This window comes from Nothoprocta perdicaria, unplaced genomic scaffold (genome assembly GCF_003342845.1).
Source record: "Nothoprocta perdicaria isolate Ctin4 unplaced genomic scaffold, notPer1 scaffold_30, whole genome shotgun sequence".
NCBI lineage: Eukaryota > Metazoa > Chordata > Aves > Tinamiformes > Tinamidae > Nothoprocta > Nothoprocta perdicaria.
The window spans coordinates 2,529,093-2,557,014 of record NW_020455533.1 but is presented as its reverse complement, the minus strand read 5'-3'; the positions used below and the strand labels follow the sequence as shown (position 1 = coordinate 2,557,014).

General features: G+C 37.6%; 1 protein-coding gene across 1 annotated transcript in view; it reads right to left on the bottom strand.

Moving 5' to 3' along the window:
- Positions 1-2,743: 2,743 nt before the first annotated feature.
- Positions 2,744-27,922, bottom strand: part of PLCG2 (phospholipase C gamma 2) — a 45,622-nt gene continuing 20,443 nt past the window's right edge. The window contains exons 8-32 of the mRNA XM_026042365.1: positions 26,900-26,972; positions 25,578-25,679; positions 25,289-25,407; positions 24,856-24,941; positions 23,818-23,938; positions 22,956-23,124; positions 21,854-21,958; positions 21,557-21,646; positions 20,153-20,331; positions 19,535-19,735; positions 18,693-18,812; positions 18,061-18,241; positions 17,650-17,718; positions 16,400-16,509; positions 15,500-15,596; positions 14,721-14,787; positions 14,291-14,448; positions 12,163-12,265; positions 11,464-11,673; positions 9,978-10,123; positions 8,795-8,909; positions 7,709-7,876; positions 6,907-6,995; positions 4,231-4,415; positions 2,744-3,447 (exon numbers count right to left, since the gene is read on the bottom strand). Of these exons, the coding sequence (XP_025898150.1) occupies positions 3,405-3,447; positions 4,231-4,415; positions 6,907-6,995; positions 7,709-7,876; positions 8,795-8,909; positions 9,978-10,123; positions 11,464-11,673; positions 12,163-12,265; positions 14,291-14,448; positions 14,721-14,787; positions 15,500-15,596; positions 16,400-16,509; positions 17,650-17,718; positions 18,061-18,241; positions 18,693-18,812; positions 19,535-19,735; positions 20,153-20,331; positions 21,557-21,646; positions 21,854-21,958; positions 22,956-23,124; positions 23,818-23,938; positions 24,856-24,941; positions 25,289-25,407; positions 25,578-25,679; positions 26,900-26,972 (3,106 nt within the window). The 3' untranslated portion in view covers positions 2,744-3,404. The remainder of the gene's footprint in view (positions 3,448-4,230; positions 4,416-6,906; positions 6,996-7,708; positions 7,877-8,794; positions 8,910-9,977; positions 10,124-11,463; positions 11,674-12,162; positions 12,266-14,290; positions 14,449-14,720; positions 14,788-15,499; positions 15,597-16,399; positions 16,510-17,649; positions 17,719-18,060; positions 18,242-18,692; positions 18,813-19,534; positions 19,736-20,152; positions 20,332-21,556; positions 21,647-21,853; positions 21,959-22,955; positions 23,125-23,817; positions 23,939-24,855; positions 24,942-25,288; positions 25,408-25,577; positions 25,680-26,899; positions 26,973-27,922) is intronic.

The following is a 27,922-nucleotide window of genomic DNA, read 5'->3' as shown; positions in this document are numbered from 1 at the left end:
ATATGAATTTTCTCCTCCTTTTTTATTAATATTATTGCTCGAACAGCTGTGTAAATTAAAGTAATTAATCAAGTGTTAGGTCTGTCTCTAAAGTTTAATGTATTACTTGTTTTCCTGAAAGTGAAATTACTAGATATTAATCTAAAAAGTGAAAAAGCAGAATTTTAAATACAGCTCATCTTCATTTTTTACTACTTCAAAATTATTCAGCAATTGATATATCTCTCTTTGACTGATAGTGATGCTTAAAGTGAACAGCATAAAGATTCTGACAGCTGCTTAATCTCGCAGTTGTAGCATATCAACATAAAGCTAACGTTTGCCAAACATACACAGCTAATACTTTATATATGGTTGTATTTATTTTTATAGTTTAAATATCAAACACCCATCAAGCAGACTGGTTTTCTAAAGTCTAAGTCACTCCATCATTTTTTAAGTGACCCAGTGAGAACCTTCCTGTGATCTTTACAGAGAAGGGTCTTACAGTCTGGTAGTTTATTCATATTGTAAAAGATCTAAGGACTAAATTACAATTCAGGAATGCAGGAACGAGTGTTAAGCAAGTTACTTCTGCTTTATTTAGGTCAGTTCATGATTCTCCATTTTGTAGGACTAGTATGTAGGAATATAGATTAGCAATGAATAGAATTGGGCTTTAAATTCTAAAACTAATAGCTGTACTTGCTTATAAATGCCATTATGGAAGAAAATCTTGGTTCTCGACTGATTCAGAAGGATGATTTTCATTATATTTAAACTCTATTTCTAATGAAGCAAATGGACTTCCAGTCTGGAACAAAGTCAGCACATGGAAATGCTGACATTGAAAGACAGCACTGTACACACAGTTTTTGTCCTTCGGCACGGTTCCTCAGTTTCCATGCTGCATTCGTTCACAGCTAGTTTGGAGATTTCAAAGATAATGACAGTGAGCCAGCATCAGCTATCCTGCAATCAGGAAGGGTAGTTTAAAAACTGCAAAAAAAAAAAATTAACAAAAGTGTCTACAACCAAGAGAATTCTAGATATATTGGTGAAAAAAAATGTTCACAAGACTTCAAACATTTTAAAATTCTCAGCATGAGCATAATGCACATTCACTCCACAGCACTTTTGTCCATGCAATTAAGACAAACTCACAGGCAGAAAACGCCAATATAATTTATGGTGAACATCAAGATTATTATTCTTACAAACCATTATAAACTTCATCTTTGCCTTGTTCAGACTTTATTAAGTCGATACAAACCTGATACTCACTATAGCAGAAGTTAATACCCACTTGTTCCTGAACAAGGCGATCTTCAGCCCTTTTCCTTCTTCCATACCTGTTTTTTACCCCAATGAAGTGTAATAATAATGATTTCTATGAAAACAATAATTTAGTCAGTTCGTCTTTAAAACATGTAACACCTTCTCCTCTAGGAGGACAGTAACACACCACTCATCAGTTAAGAACTCACTCATACTACCTGAAATCACTGGTGATTTTAAATCCTAACATTTAGTGAGCTATGCTTAAACAATTTTAAAACTGTTTCCAAGAACATAATTTAAAGATACTTAAAAAAAAAAAAAAAGGAACTTTTTCTCCACAGATTATAAAATTAGCGCACATATTTAAATCTATTTTCATATTAAAGCAGTCTGTAGTTACTACAAAGTCTGCCCTGATAAAGAAGTCAGAAGTGGCTTTTTGCTGGAGTTTAACAGGAGTTAAAATGCAGAAGGCAAGAATCAAGCAGAATGTTATTATGTAGCCTTGCTTGTCACTTCCAAGCCAACAAAACAGCCAGTGCAAATTTTTTTTTTCCTTCAAAACACAGTATTACAGAAGCCTCCCCATCTTGGGACACACTAAAACAGCACTTTCATCTCAAGATAGACAAGACAAGACTTTTCAGAATAACTAAAACCTCAGGGAGTTCCCCAAACCATCCTGTGCAAATGCACAACGGCATCAATTAAAATAACCTTGAGACTGGGCAAGTCTGTGTAGGGAGCAAGAGAAACTGAAAACTGCTGAGGCAGCTTCACCAGGCAACAAATCCCAAATCCACGCATGCCTTCTGTCATCAGAAATACTGCAGTATACGTATGCAGCATGTTTTGCCTCAGGCTGTCCCTTAGGCTTAAGAACTCAACTCCTCTGCAGGCATTCGAAAGGTAAAGTCTAACATACAGGTAACAAAATTCCTCCCATGTAGAAAAAAAACAACTAGGAATTTCATATTAAGGACACAGCACTTGCATGAAGAACCAAGACGTACACATATCGCGACATCAGACTCAGCCGTGCCATCCAAAGACTTCATTTCTGCTCTTACAGGAAAGCAAACTTGCTAATCCAGCAAGTTTTCTGTTTGCCATCAATGCCTTTTGTTTGACTAAAGCCATAAAAATGATTTACCTCGAGATTTGTGGATAGAATCGTTCCTGAATTAGATTCCTTTAGGGAAAACTCTTGACATTTGATGCTATCATCTATGCAGGCTTGCAAGATTAAAAATGGACAGTTTGTGAAAAATTCACTTCTAAGCACATTAGGAGCTGAAAGTATTTGTGAGATGATGCTATACCAAAATAAATCTTTTCAGCATTTGAAACACTCTTTTCAGGAAATAAAGAGCTCCTAGCACACATATTAAAATGTTTTTCTTCCACCGCCCTGAAGTTTTATGTAATACAATGCAGCTTCGCACATCTTAACCCATTCAACAGGAAAAACACAACTACAGTCTTAGAGAATATCTGGTTTAACAAATTTAACACATTCATTGGTTTCCAAAAACCCACAAGAAAACTTCCAGCTGCCCAAAATTTTATGTACAGTGTCAGAGGTACAATCTGCTGCCTTGGCTATTGTAACATACATGACAATGCTGGTGTAAAAGTGCTATTACAGCATTTAATAAATTAAAAACTCACTACCAGTTAATCCTAAGGAGCTAGGTTGTTAAAGTGATGTGATTCCATGCATGCAAACTGTTGTGAATATCTTATCCTGTGTACAAAAATACAGTAGATGATTTATACTTGTATTTCAGGTATCAGTAAAAGGTGAGATTTATGCAGATACATACAGCTAATCACATGTCCTCAACTTTTAAACATCTTGCTGTTATTTTCCTCATGATTCTACAGTTGCAATGCTGGATGCAAACAATACCTTGAATATACAGAAAAACTGGCCTGAACAGAGAGTATGCTTTGTACAGAATATAAATTATTAGGAATGAGAAGTAAAAACAGTTTTTCTTATAACAAAAAATTAAGGAAATCCATCTTTCCTCCTCTTCTGTTCATTCATCCTGACGAGACCTTCACTGAGCAGGGTAACCAGGACAAATCAGTATCTCTTCCCAACTTGCTCCATAAAACGTGCTCAAAGAATGATTGCTCTAAGAGTAGAATTTGCTATTACTGACTTTCTTCTCCTTTAATCTTAAGAGGAAAGAAAAGAAAAGAAAAGAAGTATAATGTACTAGGCATTTCTAGGAGAAAAACAGTATACCAAGCTCAGTTCCTTTATATATAAATGGCAAATAATGCATCAGCATCAGGTACAGCAATCTTTCCCCAGTAATTGCAAATTAGCCAGTGATAACTCAGGCAGCCAATCAACACATTAAAAAAAAAGCATTTAAGGAAAAGTTTTCCTCCCACCTGAATCCAAAGGCTATGGAAGGATTAAAGAACTGTTCAAGACCTCCTCCTAGTACAGGAAGCTTCTATCTCCTGCACACCCAGGCCAAAGATGGCAAACAAAGGAGATATACCTTTTCCCTGGGCCTAGGAAACCATACTGATGCTTAACTGACAGTTCCATGTTGTTGCAACTGACTGTTATTCTTATCTTTTGTGCTTGATGGACCTGCAAATATGATTTGTTCTCACGTATTTAAAACACTAATGACACACTTGCAGGGGCACAATTCAGGTGGTTATTTATTTGGCTGTATGATCTGAAAAGCAGGGGAAAAAGTACACAACCTCCCGGGATTTCATCCTTCACAGATGTCACCGAGCAGACACATCCCCAGCCTGCTGGCCTCTAGCAGCTCACAGCCCAGCACTTCCTTCCTTGCAGCTCTTTCTTGCTCCAGACACTCATCCCACTATGGCCACCCTTTGTATCACTGTTGGTTTAATAAATCTGAGATTTATTTCGCTACACGTGATGTCTAGATAGTGCTGCTTTGGAAAGGAGAATGAATATCAACCCACCTGCGGTTGCATGTCTCTTGATAGATCTGTAATTTGTGATCATTTACATTGAATTCTTTTAAAATAGCATCTCTGTTTGGATTCCTTAAATTCAGATGGGTGTCATAAAGGAACAGCTGGTTATTAAGTTCCTCCTGGCGCTTTCGAAGTTGTCGACATGAGGAATAAAGCTCTTCTTCACTTTCCTTCAAAAAGAATATTGGAAATCAACATAACTTGTAAGACACATTCCCAAAAACCGTGTTGATTCTGTTTGATTTTGAACAGTTTTTCCTTCCTGAGCACATTACATTGTGTTATAAAATATTTCTGTAAACAAAATAACTAAATAAGAAATCACTGAAAAAACAGAACTCAGTGCTACCACGTTACCAGCCGTGGCATCTAGCAGGGATGTGAGGTACATTACAGCATGAATCATGAAATGTGTATGTCTAGAGACGTGCACTGGATATCTACTCATTTTTGCCTAGTAGAGCATATCAGCATGTTGAGGAAAAGCCAGCAAGTGGTGTATCATGCTGGGCCATCGTGTTATGACAGTTTAAAAATACATACTAAAAAAAGTAATTTTTGACTGTTCCATGACATTTCCATATTAGGTCACATACTGCCAGTCCTGGTGCTTTCCTTTTGAAATCTTGATTAAAAGTGAGAATACGGAGTAGTAAATGGACCCCCTAACACCAGCAAGTGCTCAGCTGATCAAGAAGGGAGGGCAGATCCTTTACTTCAGCAGAGCTGTGGCTATTTAATACTTGCAGAGGAACTGACTTATTACTTGAAGATTAATTTGCAGTAGTCTGCATTTCTGTTCTTGCATACTGCCCACAGTAGAAAAGTCTCTCAAAATTATCCACAAACATAAAACAACCATTAAAATTCTCTTTATGATTTCATTTTTTTTAATGCTTCAAAACTTTGGATACACAAGCAGTTTCCTCTATAGAGCTACCAGTGGCTAAGGGTATTGGCAGGACTGAAGTCTTAATTTTCACATCAGTAGCAAAACAAGATACTCATCCTGCAAGAAATGACACACAATCAATACATACAATAAATCCAAACACTTTCAGAGATGGCATACCAATAAGCATTCCTCTTTCAGCATTCAGCCCAGACCTAGGAAAATAGGCAGGTCTAGCAGCCTGCCCCATGGCTTCAGTTTGGGGATAAAGATCCTTCCTCTACTTTTCTTTTTCCTCTCAAAAGATTTTCCTCAAGTCCCTGATGTGAGTTGCAGGAGTTGAAAATACAGCCTCAGTTCTATGCTACAGATTAAGATAAATATATATATTTATATTTATATATATATTTAAAGCTTTGCTTTCCTAAATCACAAAGGGAATAAACAGATTGTCAATTAACAATTTGCACACATAATCAATATGCCTAAATATTATTATTTGTTCTCGTAAATAAATGTATCCACAAAGCTAGACTAACACTCCATTTAAGAATGCCCACTTCAATCTCCAGGTTAAAAACTACGCACTTTCAAAGCTGACTGTAATCAGAAAATGCTAAATAAAGATATGCATGGTTCCCAAAGCAAGAAAATCAGTTTTCAAGCAAGTAAAACATGCTTTTAAACGTCCTAACAACTTCATTGAACTGTGATTTCTACATTCTGACTGTGTAACCAAAGATTGTGGTTGAGTTGAAAAGGACCTGTTAAAGGCCCAACATGATAATTCACACACATTCATGCTTACATTTATAATATTCTTGCTTCTCTGAGAAATTCCACAGCTATCTGTAATCCTCTTTATAATTTTGCATTTCAGCTTCGAAAGTACGCAGACAGACTTTCTATATAAACAGGCCTCTTATTAAATTACATCAGTTTAAGGAGGAACATCATTTAAAACAGGGTGGAAGAACAGATGGATAAAGCCTTGATCTTTTCTGATGCTTCTCCAATGATCTGGCAAAGGTTTTAAAGGCTGATTTACTGTGGCTAGACTTGGTTTGCTGCAGACTGCCAAACAAAAGCAAAAAATCTTTGAAGTTCTCTTGCTGTTGCATTACCACCCAGAAATGTCAGACATTGTAAAGCCAGAGGTGTGCTGCATCTTCATCTGCTTTAATAAGCAGAAGGGCCTTAAAGAGTGTGAGATGTGCTGCTGTGAAAACGACTTGGTGCTGACAGACTGGGAGATACACTGCTGCTACGAACGCTTTAAGAGGCACTCCTGCCCCAGGCAAATAACGAGCTGAATTTCTGAAGCAAAACCAAGGCAGGCAGGATCTGCAATGTACCTGCAAGTGATACCCACGCTCACGGCATTAGGCAATGCTGAGTTATCAGTTTTCTCAAAGGTATCAAGTCCAAAAAAAAATAGTTAGGCTAATCTGGCTTTCTATATCAGGCTCATCTCCACAGAATCTGAATGTTTAAATGCTATTTTTGAAGGACGTGGATGTCTTCTGTTTGCACGTGCTCAGTCTCAGCTCCTGGCCTTCTCGACTCCTTTCCAGGCAAGAGGGAAGTGACCATGGCTGCAACTGAATTTGAACTAGTGTTTTTCTACAGTATCTAAGAACAAATTGTCAGATGGCAGTATATCAGACATGGAATAGAAAGCTAAATCCTCATATGCTGATTTCCACAAAAAAAAAAAAAAAAAAACCCACAATGTTCTACGTGCAGCAAAACAAACTAGTGGTTCTCACCAGAACTTGTTGCATTTCACAGTGTACCAGAAGCGAGGCCAGCTCTATATCTTCACTATAGCCGTTCTTGAGAGGAACTGATCTAAAACCTGAAGAAATCAAATACGAAGGACAATTAGAGTAAAGACAGAGGATTATATGCAGGCACAAAAAAGATGCAAGGTATCCCAGACATAACTGATGCATCCCTGCTCAGCTGTGGTGCTGCTGAGAGCAGACTATGCTGTAGTGACTACAGGGAAATGCAGCTCTGAGAAACACGTGATTTCATATGTGCTTGAAAACTACAGATAGGTACAGAGAAAAATCAGAGAACTTAACTCTAGGTACATCCACATCTAAGGCAATTAGTAAACCACCAAATTATGAAATGAATCTTCCCAGATTTTACTCAGATTTACAGAGCACCCTCAATCGAAGGAAATCCACAGTTAAAAGAGTTAAAGACATGACAGTGAGAGTAAGGAGATAACAATGATATCAAAATATTGATCTTGTTGCTTTCATCTGAACTACATCACAAAGGGGTAAAAGAAAGAACAGCTGTCCCTTACTGGAACCTTCCACCTTCGGATCAATGAAGTCAATGAAGAAATTTCAAGACAGGCTTGGAGAGGGATTTTAAATGCTTGCACACAACACAGCCGGTACCGTAATAAACAATGGATTAAAGGAGCCCAGGTCAAAGGAGCATGTTGGTATTCCGGCACACTGCAGCTGCTACTGGGAGCAAAACTGCAATACAATAATGCTAAAAAGCATCTTTCTGACTTGACCTGTTAGTGTATCTACTGATCTTTACCTGATTTGATTCCTTTGATGGGAAAAGTGGCATGTGCTAAGAAATTGGGGTCACTGAACATATCTTCCTCATAAACCACAAAGCGCAGAAACGCCAGATTTGGATCATAGATTTCAAATTTCACCTGCTCTGGACAGGGCACCCAGACCGGATTAAGGCCGTTGTCATCTGTAATGAAAAGGAAACATTTTCAATATGAAGCAATAATTCAATTTAATACACACATGGGTATATAGCTCAGGAAATTTTCTGGGGATACAAAGGTCCCCAAATCCTATTTCTCGTTCTGATGTTGAAATCTTGCTTCAAGAGGTTAGTTTTTATTTGTTGCTGGGCAGTGGTTGGAACAAGATGGCAGAGATGGAAATCCATGAAGAAAAGCTATTATTTAAATATACAAAGCCTTCTTGGATATGTAATTGTAAAAAGCTAATTCATTTCTCATTCATGACCCACTTCATATCAGTGTATAAGCATCAAATATATTGGGAAGATAAATGTAAGCTAAATTTTCATATTTATTTATGAAGTACGGAGTATTTTGGTGTGTTTAATACAGTCAAAAGTCTGCTAAGGTCTTGGTCACCACAAAAAACTCTGAAATGATAATTCTCTTCTCTGAAGTACTCAATAGCTACAATGAGCATTCTGGTCCTCACTCTGTCTTTACCAGACTATACAGAATCATAGAATCATATCCCAGACTATTTCAACAGCACAGTCTGAATCTCATGGTAGTTGAATCCACTTGGAGCAGAGTTTTGAGAAATGACCAGCAGTATTGAAGATGATTGCAAAAGAGCACTTTCAAGAAAATGCAAATTACACACTCACATATAGACAAAATTGTTAAAGAATTGCAGCTTTTCTGAACCAAAACAATTTTTCTCTCAACTTGATAGACATTGAAGTTTCTCAAATTAACCAGCCCTAAGACAAGCAACATAATAATACTGTGTGACAGTGAAGTACAACAGTCACCATGTTTCTCCCTGTGTAGCTTGTTGTCCAGTTACAGACATCATAAATTCATACTCAACCATATATAACCATATTCCCACGACACAGAAATCTGCAGATACTCACTCACAACTGTTGTCTTGAATTTGTTGTTATCGTATTCGGCCCCATAAATTTCTACCTCTACAAAGGGACAAGCAATGCTTCTACCAGGCTTGGGAAGATGACGAGCACCTAAAACCTGCAAGAGCACCGGTGAATTATAACCATGTCTGAAGGAAGCTCATTACCTTTATTTCTGCACAGAAAGAAGCTCAAAGAACTAAGAGGCAATTCCACTAGAAAAAAATATTTTAACTAAAGTCCAGAAGAACACACACAAATATCCACATATTTCCTCTCTCAAAGAAGTATTTGCATGTATTTAATATACTATCTATGCCACCAATAATCACATCCCCACTGTTTAAGTGTGCTCCACGTTCTAAGACCCAATTGCTGATTTTCATTCACAAATGCTGATACAGAATAGGCAGTTTCACAGCAGGGTCATAACATAAGTCCTGAAATCCTTCCTCAGTCCTTATTACATGCCTATTTTATGAGCTGTACTCCTGTTTTACTTTCACAGCCTGTTTACCTCTTTTCTAAACTGTAGTGAAAAAGCAGTTAATGGGTTTGTTTCTTGACAGCACTTCTCAGAAAACATATTTTTAAAAGACAGCTCTTGCTGAATAGCAACTGAGAATAGAAGCAAGTTCAATTTGCATTTGGCACTACAAGACAATATGGCATAATTTTCAAATGATTCAAATGATGATGATGAGTGCCACCTCCCTATAAAAAATGAGATTGACATTCTGGTAAATCACAGTGTACTAAATAAGCTTTTTCTTCCATTCATCACGTTATTATTGTTTTCTGCTTAGTTTCTATCTTCCATTACAAACATCTATCATATCGGATATCTCTGAACTAGTATCATTCACTAAGCAATTTCCAATAGCATCTTTCTAATGAGAAGTCAGTGGAGCAGGAATGCAAGTAGTTGAACTGGAATTTTTATTATTCATTATATAAAATAATCCCAGCATCATATTTTCAGTCCTGTACCATGTGTTTTATTACCATGATAAAGATACATGTTTCCTTTCAGGAATTAGTCTTACTCTCAAACACGCTGGCATTTAAAACCAGTGTTTTTGACAGTAGGTCAGATATTGCTCTGAAAAATAATAGCTTTATTTTTATCTTTATAGATATTTATAACTTGCAAAAAATATATATATAATTTACAAAAGAGATTTACCCTCACTGTCATAATCATCTGCAATTTCCTCCTTGATTCATTTGGCATTGGGTCATATTCTTCATTTCTCATGCTCTCTGGCTGCAGAACATAGCCAGTCCGTCCATTAAGCAAAAACAAGGCATGGTTCAACTGCATGTATTTATCTAGGAAGAGAGTTAAGCGGTCACAACAGACAGATCACCATTTGAATAAATCTAAAGAAAGTATCTAAAGACTAATGGCTCCTCTGCACCATTCCTTCTGGTCACCATTTCCTCAGAGCTGGAAAGGTAACCTGGAAGATTCAGTTCCCTTCAATAGCTGATCATGAGAGGCCATTTCTCACCATTCTTAATCCTGATAAATGTATCTCCAGTCATAATTGGTTTCCTAAATACATAATTCTTTGCTCCTAAGAAAACTGTGTAGAGTTTTCCCCGCAGTTGAACCTCACTGTGAATATCTTTGCCTGTTTCCCACAAAGAGATAAAGCTGAAATTTGCCCATTCATTACCTCTAAAAGGTTTGTCTGGCTCACAGACAAATTAGAATGGAAGAAAGAGAGAAGAGAACTGTCTGGAAAAGAAAAAAAAAAAGTAGAGAAAAACCTAAATAGAAGGCAACTATGGGAGAAATACACAAATATAGCTTTAAGTCCTGCACAGAAAGTACGAAGTAGACTAAGGGGAAAAGCTCATAAGCTGCTTCCGCAAAGAGCTAAAGAACAAAAGGAGAATGAAACATGAATTAGGGAAGTTAAAAGTGGAGCCAGAAATTGCTTTGTTTTTTGATTTTCTCTGAATTTTCTTTTCAGTTCTGCTGAAGGAAGTTAAAGATAACCTGCAATAACTGCTCCAGAAAAAAAGAGGCAACTGGAGGCAGAGCTGATGAAAATGGTTTGTTCTTTTCTGCCCAGCAATTGTTTGCTTGACTCCAAACACTACAGCTCTCTAGCATGTCACTGAGAACCTATACAGGTCATAAGGGGAGCACTGAACCAGTGAGACCCCAGCAGAAAGCTAAGGGGAAATTTTGTCACACCAGACAGGTTATAAATTGCCCACTGAAATACATTTTCAGTTGCCATGAGGCTGTCTGGGAAGTCGGGATTTAGCATGAAATGTGCAAGTTTGTAAAGCGCAGTGTGCTGGCCCTAATACTCAGCTTTCATTATTCAGTGCCTCTGCTGAAGACAGCACAGATGCACTTTTAAACTGCAACTTATGTTTGATGACTTCTTCATCTGCCAGCTGCATTAACAACACAGCTACCACTCACATCACTGGCATCAAGGGCAGACACGGCTTTCAGAAAGAGTTTTCTGGGAACCTGCTCTATTAGATGAGCCACACACATTCACAAATCAACTTTTGTTCTTTCACCTTTCCTCTTGCTGTGAAGAGCAAATAAGAGCCACAGGGACTGGAATGGCAGAGGGGCCAGAAAGGGGCTCATTAGCAGTAAAATGAAGCAGAGACCAAATTCCTCTTTGAGGGAATATCACCTGGAGTTTGGAAGTTCAGAGCCACCATCTGGGAGCCACAAAGCCAGAGGCGAAATGGGTCATAGTTAGATGAGTCAACTCTCTGTCCTTTAGGGTAGACACGTGTCAATCCCTTTTGGTTGTATTTCAACAACTCAACAGGTTTTTGCTTAACAATGCTTTCTGCCTTGGTTTCCACAAAAGAACGGATTTCTTTGAAATCAGGATTTTCTACACAAGGTAGGGAGAAAAAAAAAAGGGTTGTTATTAAGCAGAAAAGAAGTCACAATGTATACTATATTTCCACCAATATCTTCTCAATTATTGTATTAAAGCAAAAAATTAAACAAGGTTTTAAAGCAGACATGGCAAACTGGCTGAATATCAAGTCTGAAAATTAAAATCGCCTGCCTGCCACATCCTTTCACCACTCATTGCAGGAAGGCAGATAAATTCTATAGTCATGTTTTCATCTCATCATTGCTAAGCAGCGCTTCTGGCCACTACAACACATTTAAATGAGCCATCTTTTCCTGCATGTAAACGGGGAGAAAAAAGGGTGAGTCAGGGTTAGCCAATGCCTCTAAAAATGACTGCAATGGCAATGTCTCAACCACACTGACAGCTCATTAAAAATGAGTCCACTAACAACTCTACAAATCAACTAACATCTACAGAGATAAGAAAGTAGAATTTAGACGTAATATTAAAGGAGATCACCTAAGTTGTCCTTGGTTTTGCTTGTTGGCTTGCAGTAGATTACCAAATCAGATAGTTCAATAGCAATTAATTGATTCTTTTCCCAGTACTTCCTCCTGTTCTCCTGTAAAATTTAACAAAGTTAAACATTGCAGATACAGTAAGTATAATGGTACATAACACCAGTGTCTACTCTAAGAAAATGAGAAATACTTTCTTTCTTGTCCTGATTCCTATTTGAAACTTTAGATATTTGCATATATGTTATGCATTTCAAAACCCAATTCAGGGAACAGACCAACTAAGGGTTTTATTTGTTGGTTAAGCAACTATTTGAGTGCTTCCTGGAATCTGGTATCTTCTCCTACCCAGGAGCCTGGCAGTAAAATAATTCTGGGGGAAGTAACTCTATGCTATTTTAGTTAAATTCTTGACTCTACACTGTCAAGACTTGCAAGGTGGAGCAGGAAGGAGAATTTAGTTTATTTGCAGTTTTGATCAGGACTTGATCAGTCTTCCTAGTAATTCCCCAAAGACTAAATTCAAATGCTATGAGCTTTTGTGTTTCAGTAGTTCCACATTTGCACACCAGGCCAGCAATATTCGTATGACAGTATGTGTAATCAGTATGTGTAATCATATAGTCATCATCAGTCATAAGCCACCATCTATCTCCATATTTACAAGTACCTGCAATGGAAGCTGAGCAAAAGCCTTTGCTATCAGGGACTGGAAGCCATTGAAATCAGTGACACTTGTATCAAGTGAAGATATTTTGGTAAGAGGCTTTTCAGATGTAAGAAGCGATTGCAGAATAGAACATGTCAGAAGAATCACATACTGAGCTTTGGTGCAACAGCTTATAAAGCAGCAGTAATTAAGCAGCCTTCCAAAAGAATTCCCTCAACAGGATGAACTGAGGAGAAAAAAAAAAGCAGAGCCTGGGGAGCCAAACATTTCCAGAAGCAGTCGCTGAAAAAGAGATACGTTGAAGTATAAGGAAAGCAAAAAGGAATGCAGCATTAAGACTTGAAATAGCCTTGGAAAAAATGCAAGCGTGAATTCCATCACACTGAGTGCTCCACCACCGTTTCCCACGCACTACTCAACAGGAAGCAGTGCTCCCCCTCGCAAAGGCATTTCCAGATGCTATGAGCCCATCTTTAGACATAACTCCAGTGACAGTCAAGGAGAGCCAGCAATGGACAGCTGTCCCTGGGAGCATGGCAAGGTGTTAGCATTACAAAGAGATGACAAGCTCCATAAAGCTTAGATAGTTTTATTTTTAGTATTCAATGGATGCAAACAAAAGTAAACTGATAAAATGCCTGTATCCTACTGTAGTGCTGTATTGATTCACTAGCTTTTGCCCCACCAAAACACAGACTGTTAACTGTATTGGCAAAAAAGGCTTTTCGTTTTCTTTTTCCCTTCCCCATGCAGCGGGCTAGCACATGAACTTTCAAGATACCACACTGAGAGAAAGCCCTGCTGATTGACAGAAATGAATTTTAGAGCATCTTTGAACACAGACTATTTAATGTTCCTCTAACTGCACAGAGGCAGAAAAAGCAGCCAAGCTCCCGAAGAGCCATTGATACGTCATGAAAAACATTCCACTTAGAGACAATTCTTCCAGGTCATGTTTCTCTTTTTCTTATTTTTATTTATAAATGAAAACTTGGCATTAGAACCAGCTCTATCCTTCCCCAATAATAATTCAATAGCTCCTGTTGCTTCTACCCTTGCTGAATTTATAGTTCTCTGCTTGTGACACCAACTTGTTTGCTATAAAAATGATTCTGATGACCTTCAAAGCATTATCACTCCAGATGAAGGATAAACAATGAGACAAGACGGTACTAGAACACATCCTGCATCATTCATATGGCCTGGTTAATAAAAGCAACAAAGGAAAGAGTATACTTAAGTATAGCCATCATACAGTCTTTCTGATCATGACTTTAAATACTAGAAAATACAACTGAGAGGTAAATTAATACGTTAGAGCAAGAGCAGCAGGTCAAATGCAGCTCAGATTTCACTAATGGACATGCAAGAGAGTCTAGGATTAGACTTCAGCAAGAATCAACAGTATAGCAGCTAATGATGATAAAAAAACAAGAATGAGATATATTTTTAGGGATACCTCTTCCGCAGTCTTCCATGTAATTTCACGAATACCTTGGTACCACTCAAATAGTTCTTCTACTTTATCAGTTGCAAATTCAACAGCTGGATCTTCTGGATTCTTGGGTTCCAGAATGAAGACAAAAGGCTTTTGGTGTTTCCCTTGTGGCATTTTTACTGTTTAGACAATACAGTAGTGAGAGGTTTATACTAAAATACAACAGTTCTTCACATGGCAGTAAGTTGCCAGTCTTGCTGATCTACCACAACAACTAATGTAAAAGCTCTAGTCATTGTAACATACTTACTATTATTGTTTCACATATTCCATATATATTTACATATTAATATAAATCAGTTCCACAAGAAGCTTTCCTGCTAAACAGAAAAGAGCACTATTCAACAGACAAGGCTCTGAAGTCCATGTATGAGCATCAGAAAATACATACCAACATTGTACATATTGAGCACCAGTATTCCACGACACAGAGAGCCTAATGGATTGTCCTCAATAATCTGTGAAAAAACAACGGCTTAAATTTGACCCTTTTGCTCTTGAGCGAATATGCACAGGACAATTAACAACTAATAAATACATTCCATCAAATGCAACCACAGTTTCACTGAAGATATGCCCACTGTAATGTTTAAAAGTCTGTTTCAAATTCAAGGATTTCTAATTTTGAGACACAGATCATAGCCTCAATAACGAGAGTCACACCCAGGGGCGCAGTTTCTATCCTCACATAACTGCTCATTTTCGAGCCTGTTTTAAAGCTACAATTATCAGAAAGAACAAAAATATTTCATACATATTTAATACGTGTATTTTCCTCCAAAGACTCCAAGCATGTGTTTGTCCATCCAGTTTTCCCACTTGCAAATATCAAGGCGATAATTATGAAGGCAAGTTAGTTATAAGTTTCAGGTATATTATTGTTTCCCTAAGTTATCTGAAAAATCTAACCTGATATGATTTTCCTCAGCAGGAAACAATTATAACCTCCTAAAAGCCCACCACATCAGTTATCTTCCTAAATAGTTATCTTTGGGGGAAGCCCTACCAAGGAACATACTTGACAGCATAAAGAACAGCTAAGAGCACCTTATTTTTTCTGTTCCGTCTTCTCACAAACATAGCACGTATAGTCACTATTCCATAAACCAGGCTTCCACTTTCAGCAAGCAACATCCTCTAGGGAAATACCAGGCAAACCTTCAATCTTACCTGGCTTTCAAGCTCAGCAGAATTAGCAGATGCCATGTCTTCAACATAATTTGATGGAAAATAATGTTGTACTTTTTCTCCATAATCCCCTTTCCACCTGATTTTAAATCAAGACAGGACAGAGACAGAAGAAACAAAGACCTTCAGTAGGTCATTTATGAGGAAATAATCCTCAACTAATTGGTTATTAATACCCAGTGCTGGCTGGGCTAGTTGGCTATCACCAATTTGAAAGTGATGAAGTAGCTAAAAGCACTAACAAAGTGATCATTAACAGGTCATTTCAGAGGGATTACAGCTATGGTAAACTGGAATTAATGATGTAAGAGGCTTTTATCCCCTCCAGTACTAGAAATACTATCATGTGGTTGATAGTCCTGCAGAAACTATAGGGAAATATTGGATTTTTAAGCTTTCTGAGCAACTTGCAAACTAGCTATGACAGACAGACACTTATGAAAGCAGAATATACAGATACTAAAACAAAACAAACCAACTTAGAAGAAAAAAGACATAAAGATGTGGTTTATGTGCCCTTAGAAGTATTAGGCAGAGCAAGGAAGGAAACGGAGTAACAGTGACAACTATAATAGATGCCTGACTACCCAGAAGACACAAGTGTTTAATAAGGACAAATGGAGTGAAGGACAAATGCTGGATACATTGGGATACGAAGGCTCTACCAGGCTGAGGCTGTAGACAATGGAGAAGACATGAAAGGAGACTTGAGGTTGGTTTTGTTTGCTTGTTTTTAACATGCTGGCATTAAGATTTGTAAGCCTACAGCTTGCAAGTAGCAACCACACAACAGACAGTTTAAAAACTACTACCCAAAGCTGATTTTTTTTTCCTCCCTAGTAACTCAGCAGAAGTTCTCCTATGAGGAATCCTTATCCTTACCAGCCTCCAGTTTCCTTGGTGACATTATGAATTAGAGCCCCTCGGCAGAAGCTCAGTTCATCACTTCTTTTGGCTCTGTAGTCATATAAGGCTTTCACTGTTCTCTGAGGCTTTAAGAGAAACAAAGAGAAGGGGTCAGGATAGGTGGACAGATCAGAACATGATCAATAATACGATCTTTAAAAGAGAGGGGGCGAGATTAGATCCCTTTTTTTCTTATGAAATTTAAAAACCTTAAGACTAAAGTTCCAGAGTGACATCTATTGGCAGAACAAAAGTGATGCTACTCAGCAGCTATTTTTTAAAATATCAGCTAGGAAAAAAACATATTTCCTTTATGGGTGCTGCAATATTACAGTAAAACAAAAGCAGTGAGCATTCAATCCTCTATCTTTGTTACGTGTACTCAAACACATAGTTGGAGCTTGCAGGCATAGTTGGAGCTTGCAGGCAGTTTAAGAACCTCTGCTTCAAAACTGCATCACCTATCCAACTGGTATACTTACCTTTGGGAAAAACTCCAGTTCTAATAAGAAAAGAAATTTCTTTATCTTGCATTCACTGCCAGTTAAATTGTGCCAGTAGCACCACAAATTCATTAGTCAAAAAAAACCCTAAGAATTACAGCCACACAATTTGCAAGCAAGTGAGCTTTTTTGAGAAATTAGATCAAACAGGCCCTAATAATAACTAGAGATATGTAGATGTTTGCCCATACCACTCCTTTTTAAAACATTATATATTAACCAAAAACACCACTTTTCTACAGAAAACACGGTGAAAATCTGCACCTCTTTATGCAAACAAACTGCTTCTGCTAGCAGAATTCTTAAAACTTTGTGCACAAAGAGCACTGCTCATTGAAGAAACACTCAGGGTTTATGTGTTTTGTTCTATTTACAGTCTAAAGATTTGGCCTCCTCAGATTGAGTTCTCCTTAGCTAATTAATTTCTGGTCATATCTGCATAAGCAAATGACCTCCACAGACCAATAGCAAAATGCCCGATTCCTCAGAATAGGGAGAATTGCTACAGGATTTGCAAAAAGAAAATGTGTGTGTGTAAATTTCAAAGAGACACTGGGAAAAAAAGTCACACTCTTTATAGTTCTGCTGCCCAGCCCTCTATAAATCAAGCAGACTAACACTTTCAATTATCCTTCCATTACTGCTAGCAGGAAATCGACAAACAATTATTATCTTTTCAAAAGTATACGAGAAAGCATGAAGAATATCTTTCCTTAAACATACCACTGCAGGGGTGATTTCACTGGGCTCCACGTACATCTTGACATCATAGAGAGAATTAATATCTTTTTCCTAAAAAAACAAAATAAAAGTTATGGGAATTCAAAATTACAACAATACTCATTGCTAACATAACAAGAAATCTATGTAGAAACTTCCTTTTTAACTATACTTGGGCAAACAGAAGAGAAGGGAAGCCAGACACCTATGCTTTGACTTATCATTTAATCTGTCTATGCTTTGATTTAATCAATATTCCTGTCCTATAGATAAGAAAACTCAGACTGAGGTGAACCACCTAAGCTGCCTGAAAGGTCATTTATTACCACCAGAACTGATCTCACGCCTTCCAAGTCTAAACGTGGGACTTTGCCCTCTTCAACAACTACCACTTGTACAAAGACCATCACTGACCACGCTGTAGCGCTCCAGCAGCTCCTCCGTCACCGGGTAGCGCAATTTCATTTTCCTGTACAGCGGATGCTTCTCGTAGTACGTCACCAGCTCCACCAAACTTTCAAAATAGGCCGAGGTTCCCAGCACAAAGTGGCGGCCTTCCTGCTGAATTCGGAAGTGCTTCACTTTCCCCTCAGCTCTGTAAAGCAAGTTCAGGGCGGTAAAAGTGTTTTTATTCATGCCAGGGAAATCTCCACTGCTGCAAACCAGGCCATAACTGCTTTGTGCATTTTTAATATGCAACATAATTCTCGTTGTCCCCAAAGTTAATTAAATTCACAAATATTCATAGAACTTTCCTGCTCTTCTCCCCACTACACAGAAGTTTCCTGTCACTTCCATACTGAAAAAAAATGGTTTTGGTTAGACTAAAGATTCTTCTGAAACTTGCTGTTGCTCAGCTACTGTTGTTCCTAAACAATAAGACACATGTAAGCAAACATCTACTCCCTGCAGAATTAGTTCCGTTGACTCTAACCTTCACAAGCAGGATTTTCATGACTCTGGAAAGACCACGGTACTTTTTAAATGAGAAAAACAAAACACTGTGAACCTTGTAGGTAATTACAGTCACATCCATCTTTTCCTACCTGAAAGTCATGGCAAATGAATCTGGTTCATCCCTTTTTCTAATCAGAAAAGCACCGTCTCGAGGAATTCGCATCAACATGTCTTCTGCCTCTCCCCGACTCAGGTTACTATAATACCAACTACAAAAGTTAAAATCAAAATGGACAAATGATTACAAAGCTGCTCAAATGTCATTCACTAAGAAGAAGCAGTGTTCTTAGTGTTAGAGACTCAAATATTACAAGAAAAAGTTATGCATGGTATCTTCCCCAGCCTGCCATCTGTGATAGTAGTTATTACAAAACACTAACATGGTAGCTTCTTTGAGATGAAACCATCCAGCAGGCATCATAATATCTGGTTTCTTTAAAAGAATAAAACATAAATCAGCATTTCTACTGAAACAAAGTCACTGGATCCATGGAAATATAACTCAGCTTGAACTTATTGCCCCTGTAGTAGAGTTTCCAGATACCGTACCATGGCCACGTGGTTGCCACAGTCATCTACTAAATCCAACCTGCTAGGCATCATAAACCACTAAGCAGGGAAGTAAGGAGTTAGGACACTTTCAAAGCATTACAGTTCTCACCAATTTTTCCAGTTGATGACAATATATTACTTTCCTCAGGGCTGCTCCCTGCTTTCCCAGGTGTTCACAAAGTCAAGGCTCTTGCTCAGAGAGAGAGCAAGATTATTGAGAGAGCAAGCTATTATTTCTACAATAGCTGCGAGCAAATAAAACCTCAGGCGTGCTCCAGAACCCAGAGGGACTTTACAGGCAAAAAACTCAAGACTTTCTAAAACACCACAAAAGAACTCAACCTCGACAACCCTGCTGCTTGCCTTCTGCAGTACGTACTCTTTAGTCTCATGAGGGCTGGGATTGGGCACAGCATCGGTCAGGCGCAGTTCAAACTCAGCGCATCGCAAGTGGGCCTCCTTGTAGTGTTGAATGAGATCATAGATGCTATCAAAAGTGAGGTTGTCCGTCAGGTAGTATTTCACATTGTCTCCATCACCTGAAGAGCGAATGCGGCAGTGCTGGACTCTTCCTGACCTCCTAAAGAAATGAAAAAGGAATAAGGAAAAGAATGGTGACATAAGAATTTCTCCTCTGGAGGACCATATCTTATAAAGAAAAAAAGTCACCCAAAAATTATTCTTTTCTTTCCGTAAGTATTCTTTTCACTGAAAAGATCAATCTCTGACAATAAACTCCCAGGAGAACCCGTTCAGTATGGATACCAGCAATTTATCTCAAAATAAAAGACCAGATTTTAACCCATTTAGCACTATGCTATGCTGAAGTTTAATTTAGAAAATGGTCTTTCACAATCCCACTAATAACATTCTAGTAAAGATAACTCCTTATTACTATTTGCACTTAGCTGTAAATGTATGACAAAAATGAGTTACTATTGCAAAATGAAGTAAAATAAAAAATGCCCATGTAAAATTTTTAGGACAATCACCATACCAGAAGGACAAGGTGCAATCATTAGGAAAAGCTTCACTTTCTCTAACCAGGAATGTTCCATCCTGGCCACCTGTTTCAGCACAATATTCCTGGAGCAGCCTTTCAGCAGTTGTTCTCCCCTCTTTCATTTTCCCGTGGAACCACTTCTCTCTTAAGTGCAGTTCAGTACGTTTTACCTCCTAGACCAGAAGAGAAGAACATCTATAGTCCACTTTTAACGTTATAATTTTGATACAAAAGCTTACTGATATAATTATCTCCCATATCAAGATTTTATCTTATATTTTGCTCTAAGCCCCACTGCCGCCACCCCAAGAAGCACCTGAACTTCCTTACACATTAATTATTCCACTAACATTTAGGTGAAGGAGTATGTGGTTGTATTGGTATGTATGCACGTGCAGAGAGCAAATCTCTGAACCATATACATATATATTGGCAATGAGAAAGCACTCAAGCTCTCAAGATGAAACCATGCTGAATATCACTGCTATCGCAGCCCTTACTGAGCCTCACATTTCTGGCTTTAACATAAGCAAGAGGCAGATAATATGTATTCACCTGTAACAAGCACTTTGATAACATGAAATGAACGGCATGTATTGTCATTCTATATTATTATATATCAAACCTAACTTCATCATATTGTGTAGTTAGAGAATAGCAATAACAATTAGTCAAAGGCATATAATTCATAACAAAGATTTTGTCAGTGCACACATCAGCTTAATTTCGGTAGTTAAATGCTAGTATTTCATTGCTCTTGTACTTCTCTTTATAAGCCTTACGTTAGTCAAGGGACAGAGACATTTCATTAAAAATAGGTTCATGAGAATGCATTGGTAACGGCCCTTTTTAATTATTATTTGCAGATACTCTTATTATCTGACAGATTTCTATAATTTCAATAACACCAGCACCTGTAAACCGTGAGAGAATCTGAAAGGAAGAATTTGCTCTTTAAAAAGCTTCTTTAAAAGCTCACCTTCTTCATTTCATATTAAAGAGAAATAGGTAGCTATTCTCTTAATGCAGGCATCCCATCCGCACCCAAGCGGCAGATAAGGGAACATGAAACTATTAGATTAATTCGAACACTTTAGTTGCATACAAATAGGAAATACAATTAACCCAGAGCACCAGACTACAGCCTGAGTAAAGGTGTATCATTTTCTTCAAACTTGTTTCATGGAAGCGGAAAAAAACTTCTGTTCAGAAATCCATAATAAAATAAACCTGTGTCTGGCTTCAGGCAGGAGAAAAACTCATTATAAAGCTTTCAAAACTAGTCACTTTAGCCTAGTTTTAGTTTCTTTACCCTAACAACTGCAAAGAAATCCAAGCATAACCATCCCTGGAACTGGGGGAAGGAATACATTTACACAACAAAAACAGAGCCATCACCTTTGATGCGTCTTCATCTGCATTCTGCTCAATGTCATCACTGAAGGAAAGCTTTTCATCTGCAATAGCACAGTAGTGCCGAGTCCATTTCTAAAAGTCAAAGCAAATATTAAAACCATTACCAAGACAAACAGCCAAGCCCCCAGTCACAACTTCCAACAAGGTCTAACAATAAACAAAGTGCCTTCTTGCCTTCACTCACACCACTCTGAGTGAGAATGTTACTTAGAAAAAATATTTACAGCATTTGTGTATACCTCCTATATTACAGATCCTAATAACAAACATAAATTCTACCTGTTCTATTGTGTCCCACATGTAAAGTTCTCCTTGTTGCTTTTTTTCTTCTTTCTTGTCTTCCAGGTTCACATCAATGTCTCCTTTTGGCCCCAGTTTTTTATGCTTAGAAAAAAAAAAAGTATATAAAATTGGTCATTCTATCTATAGAATAGTATAGCTCCATATTAGCAGTAATTTACCTGCATTGCCCAGTCTTCTCCTATAAAAAAGGTTCTAATATAAAAAAATAGCATTTCCATATGCTTTATACAGGAAGGGTCAAATATTTTGGCTAAAAATTTAAATTTCATACTACAGGTTGAAAACTCTGTAGAGGTGTCATTCAAGCAATGAGGAAACAACATTTTAGATAAGAGCTCACCATTCCTCTGAGGAAAGAAACATGCTTGCCTAACATAAAAATGAGACTAAAAAGGAATCACTCTGAAGACAACAGGACATTGTTGCTACATGTGCAGAGTACGTGAGTAAAGCATCTATATTGCATCTGTAAGAAACCCTTACAGAGGCTGCTTTCTATCAATGAGACCTCAGTTTTCAGACACAACTGTATAAATTACATATATAAAAAAACCACTTTTGTGTTTGAGTTATGAAATACTCATCTATTTTTGCAATTTTCAAAGTAAACAATTCTGACAACTTAAGTCTGCAGCCTGCATAGAGCTTCAGATTTCACTAGAATGAGAGGCATTCTTTGAAAGACCTGTTAATATCATTAATCTAAATTTTTATCTGAGAGCATACTTTTATCTGCACAAGAGGTCTCTGATGAGCATCTGTGCTACTGAAATCTGCTGAAATTTAGCAGTAACATTTCAGAAGATGGAATATCTTAGAAAAGGGCTGACATTTCATCTGATACTTGAACTAACAACATTAATTGCAAATAAGACCAACAACAAGCAACTCAATATGCATTTTAACAGAATCCCATGATATGTTGGCCAATTTCAGTAATCAATGCTTCTAGCATATGGGTTTTTATCCCCAGCAGAAAGCAGCAGCTATGTTGTGTAGCCAGAAACAACACTCTTGGCTCCGGCTCTTGCTTTTCTATTTTATCTACAAGGTCACAATGCAAGTCTGAAAAACCTACCTTGATGATGATTTTTTCTTTCAGCTGGGTTGGTGATGGCAGCTGATCTGCACTCGCTTCAATGGGTTTTGTTAAAAGCTGATCCCCAAATACCTCCTTGAATACTTTGGCCATGTGTCGCTGCTGTTCCACACTACAGTGCTCTTCAATCGACAGAATGACTGGGTATCTTGGATGAAGCAAACACAGGTAAAAGCACAGATTAAGCTTCTGACATCTAGAAAATGTTTCTATATCCCTCCTGGGTGCACGCAGGGAAAGCATCCCAGTACATTCATCATACAATCGGATACTGTCCCACATGAGTAAGGAACACTTCTCTACATCCATCCGAAAACAGGAGAAGTGGGGAGCAGGGGAAAGAGGAGTCTGACAGCCTCATGTCTTTCCCAATTGATGGGTAATACTTTTCATGTTAAGGAGCTCTCAGCAATGGCCTAGAAGACCAGAGTAGCAACAGTTTTAAATCCATAAAACCAGCTCAGGAGGCATGCTATGAATACTACCTCTTATCAGCTAAGGCTTCCCTTACAATGTGAGCACCACCTCATAGATATTTTGCTTATCATCTATAGAGTTTGGGATTTTTTTTTTTTTTTAAGACATACTATTCGGAATGTGAAGTTGCATGTTTCAGCTTAACAGATGAATCCAGAAATGGAAACAGGAATGCCTATAGGGCACCTCAGTAGTAAATTGTTATGTAATGGGACTCTTTCTCAAAATCAAATCTATTTGAGTCATATCAGGGCATTAACGAAAGAGGCTAGGATATCATTCTCCCCACCACAATTTATTTTTCTCCCTGACAAGAATGGAGCTAACCATTCAAAATCAAGCTCAAGAAAACATCAGAACTTACTCAGATGCAACGAAGGCATGGTCTTTGATTGCCTGTACCACATCATCAAATTTGATCTTTGTTGTCCGTGTCCACCCATGGTAAATGATTGGTTTCCCATCTGGACCATCCCAGCAATCCACTAGGAAAGACAAGCAGAAGAAAAAGGAAAAGACCAAGCAGCTACTTAAACTACACCAGTAAAAAGAATACAATGTGCACCTAACTCTTCAGAGTATTTCATACAGTGAGTCATAGACTTTTATGTTTTGCTAAAATATTCTATTAGGTGGCTTTATATCTCTCACAGAGGAGATTAAATTCACTTAAGTAAGAGCAATACAAATAAAACACAATATAAAATTTCCCCCAAGTATTTTCATTAGGTAATCTTGACATTCAGGCAGCTAAACCATAGTTCATTAGTTTACATTAATGGTCCAATGGTAAATAAACTCCCACAAGTGATATTGTTGGCAGTTTATCTGTTTCGTTGATTGTTATGCTAAAACTCTAATTTGAGATACATTTTGCATTAACCAAACTGAACAGGGTCCTTGTTAATTATGACAAAAGATGATTAGCCTGTAGCAAGTAGCTTAACAAAGTAACTGCTGAATTAACACGAAAATCAAGTCAAATCTGGTAACTTTGAAACAAAATATATACGCACAGTGATGAAGAAGTTTGCACAATTAGTGAAGAACAGAGGGACAAATCCAGGAACTGATTTACAAGTGAGTTAAATGGGATGACAAATAGCACAAGATAATAAGAAACTCAAAAACTGAGCCCTGTCTGTATCGAGAATGATAGCAATTAAGTTGTGCCTTACACTTCTTTCTATATCTACTGTACACACAATCCAGGTTTGAATCTTATAGTCCCATATACTAAACCAGTGATTGAATTACTGGTATATGAAGATCAGTTTTAGAAAGATCTAGAAATTCCAAGGAAATGGGATTTGTTTGTTTTCCTTTTTCTTTCAAACTTAAACATGGGAAATTGCCTATCTGGGGAGTATGTTACCAATCATTCCACGAGTTCATTACTCACACTCAATACATCGACATCCCATTCTCAGGCACCTGATATAAGCTTCTGTAGAGGATTCACTTCGAAGCTGGTCTCCTGTCAGATATCTAGGGGGGAAAGGACATTGCTACATTTTAAGAGAAGACAAGCAGTCAATTTAAACAATTTCCCACTTACTCAGTGGGGCTCATTTTTCCTCTTATTAGGAAGCACTGGGTTTTGTTTGCTCGTTTGTTTTTTAATTGAACTTGCTATGAAATGGACCGGAAAGCAGACTTTACTGATCAGACATTACCACATTTTAGAACTGACCAGTCTGTAGAACTTTAAAGGCTGAGGCTAGTGGATTTCTGCACAGTATATTACAAGCTCTGAAATACACCTAAGGTTCATCTTACTGACGGGAAATTATGCCTTTGAACACAGACAGATAATGCGACTTTTGGCAACTTACGTGTTATGAGAGGAAGAAATCCAGTAGTGGGACAAAGGATTATTCATATCCTGCACATCTATTGATTCATATTTCTCATCCCAAATACTGTTCTCTTTTGCAAACAGGTAAGTGAGAAACTAAAATACAAAGAGAAACCAATTCTAAATGCTTCTGAGCATACAAGGCCAAAAGATATCCAACAACATAGTAAGAGCAGCCTAAAGAATGTCATCCAATTCACAAACTAGGAACTAGCAATTAAAGAAAAATGCCCATGATGAACTATTAGAATGTATCACTATCTCACCTCATCAACAAAGAGGAAGGGTTCAGCAGTTTCTCTCATAGTGTCATCAATAAACTTGGTCATACGTTCTCGGACTTTACTGACATCTTGCGCCCAGGACTCCTAAAAATAACAAAGAAGCAAAAAGCTTTAGAAGTTGTGACATGCTATATAAAATTAAATGGAGAAGAGAGACCTACAGACGTGATTCATTAAAACTCACTCATCCGACTATTTAACTGCCAGTATGTTTTACAGCACCCACACATTTTAGTTTCCTATGTGACATTTAAGAGGAGGAAAAGAAGTTCTTCATACAAGTGCCTCCGTGTAGGCTGGAGGCCCACAAAATACACACCTGATCTAGAAATATGTGCATACACACAGTAAAAGCTGCCCTCTGAAGGATATGGCTTAACTACAGCCTCTCCTGTCGTCTGAGTGCAACCTGAAAAATCATTTTAGCCCAGTAGAATAGGGAGAGAAAGAAAGTATCAAGTTCATACAGAAAATGTTGATCTACGTTTCTGATAATTATTTGCAAACCTGGAGTTCAGCAGCACCTAGCCAATATCATAAACCTAAAACGGAAAGTAAAGAATTGGAATGCAGATAAAATCAACGAGCCATCTCAGAACCATTCCACCATATTCTATTGTGAATATTCACCATATACTATTGTGAATGTCTGTCCATAGAGGTTGGCCTATATATCAAATTCTGTGTTTTTTTTTTCCCATGTCTGTGCTAAATAGGATTATATACAACATTGAAAACAGCTGCAAACCCTAGCCCACTTGTTATCTGCTTGCCGATATGGGGTACTGGACTGTCCTCATTAAAGGAAAAAAAAAAATCCCCTTGACTTAAATAGTAGCAGTCAGCTCTTTTATATATTTTTATATATATATATAATAAATATAAATATAAATATAATATAAATATATATTATATATATATAAAAGAGCTGCTAAAACAGTGACAGGGCCAAGATGTAAACCCAGATGTATCTGCGGTGACAGCTGTAACTAGGCCAAGATTATTATCTCTGACAAGTATGCAGCGTTTATTTTCAATTTGTTTGTTTATCTACATGACTAAATAGAGACCTGTTAAAACGTTACTTACCATGTCCTCCTGTCTTTCTAACGCACCTTCAGAGTCTTGAAATGAATGAAAAATAATTCCTGTGACCTTTAATATCAGTGACTACGAAAAAGAATCTTTCCAAGACCTACTGCTGCAGTTGACATCAGTCATACTCTGTGACACATTACATTTCCTTTACGTAGATAATGCTGTGAGACAACCTCAAGAGCTCAAAATTCCTATAACCTTCTCACCTGCTGCTCATGTAGCAGGAATCTCTGAAAGTCATGGAGATGAACTGCAGAAGCATCTGGACGGTCAGTGTTTCTTTAAAAAAATAAAGAAGAAAATGGGAAAAAAAGAAAGAAAATGAAGCTAACGAAATAACAGAGCATGTGTCACCAAATGTTATACCAGGAAGTGACAGGGTTTGTATTTTGGATTTACAGTATAATCCTGCTAAAGCCTTTTATAACTTCAATGGAATTTAGATTAAAGTTGTAATATTGAATGATGTATTCACTGTATTTTGAGCCTTTAGATAAGGTCTCCTGGATCACAGATCTACTCTTAATAGTGCTTGGGAAAACTACCGACTCTCTGTTTCGTGCTTTGTTAAAAAGAGCAGCATTCACTTTGCAAGGGTATTGTTTACTTTAGCTAAGGCATATGGATGCACTGTTATGTTGCATTATGGCAGTGCCACCTTTCCACAAGTAACTCCTTTCATGTTTTATTCAGATGATCAACAGTGATAAATCAAAACCTGAAAAAGGAGAACAGATACAGCCAAGGTGACAGAAAGGAGCACATCTGCTTTCTAATTTGTAGGACAAAAATGCTGCATCATCTGGTACTAACAAGATATTTATAACTCACCTATCTTTGGTAAATCTATGGGTTTAAGCTCATCAAGTTAATATTCACATGAAATGATCAAAGACTAAAGAAACAACATTGTGCACTCAAAGCAAATTTTTAAGCAATTCCCTAAATCTGTTGGTATAACATTAAAGTTCAATTCATGGTCAAAATATTACCATTGAGCTCTTTTTTCATGCTGCATACATCTTACTTAATTCCAAAATCCTCCAGGTAAAAAATGCAGAGACTGTTTGGGTCAGCACTGTGCTTGTATCCCATCAAAGGCACTGCATCACATCACTCTCCAGAGAGAAGATAAAATTTCTTCATCAAATTCTGCCCTCTAATAGTTCTATTCAGCTCTTAGTAGAATCAAAAGGCAGGCAAATTTGCCTGTTTATATCCACACCAGT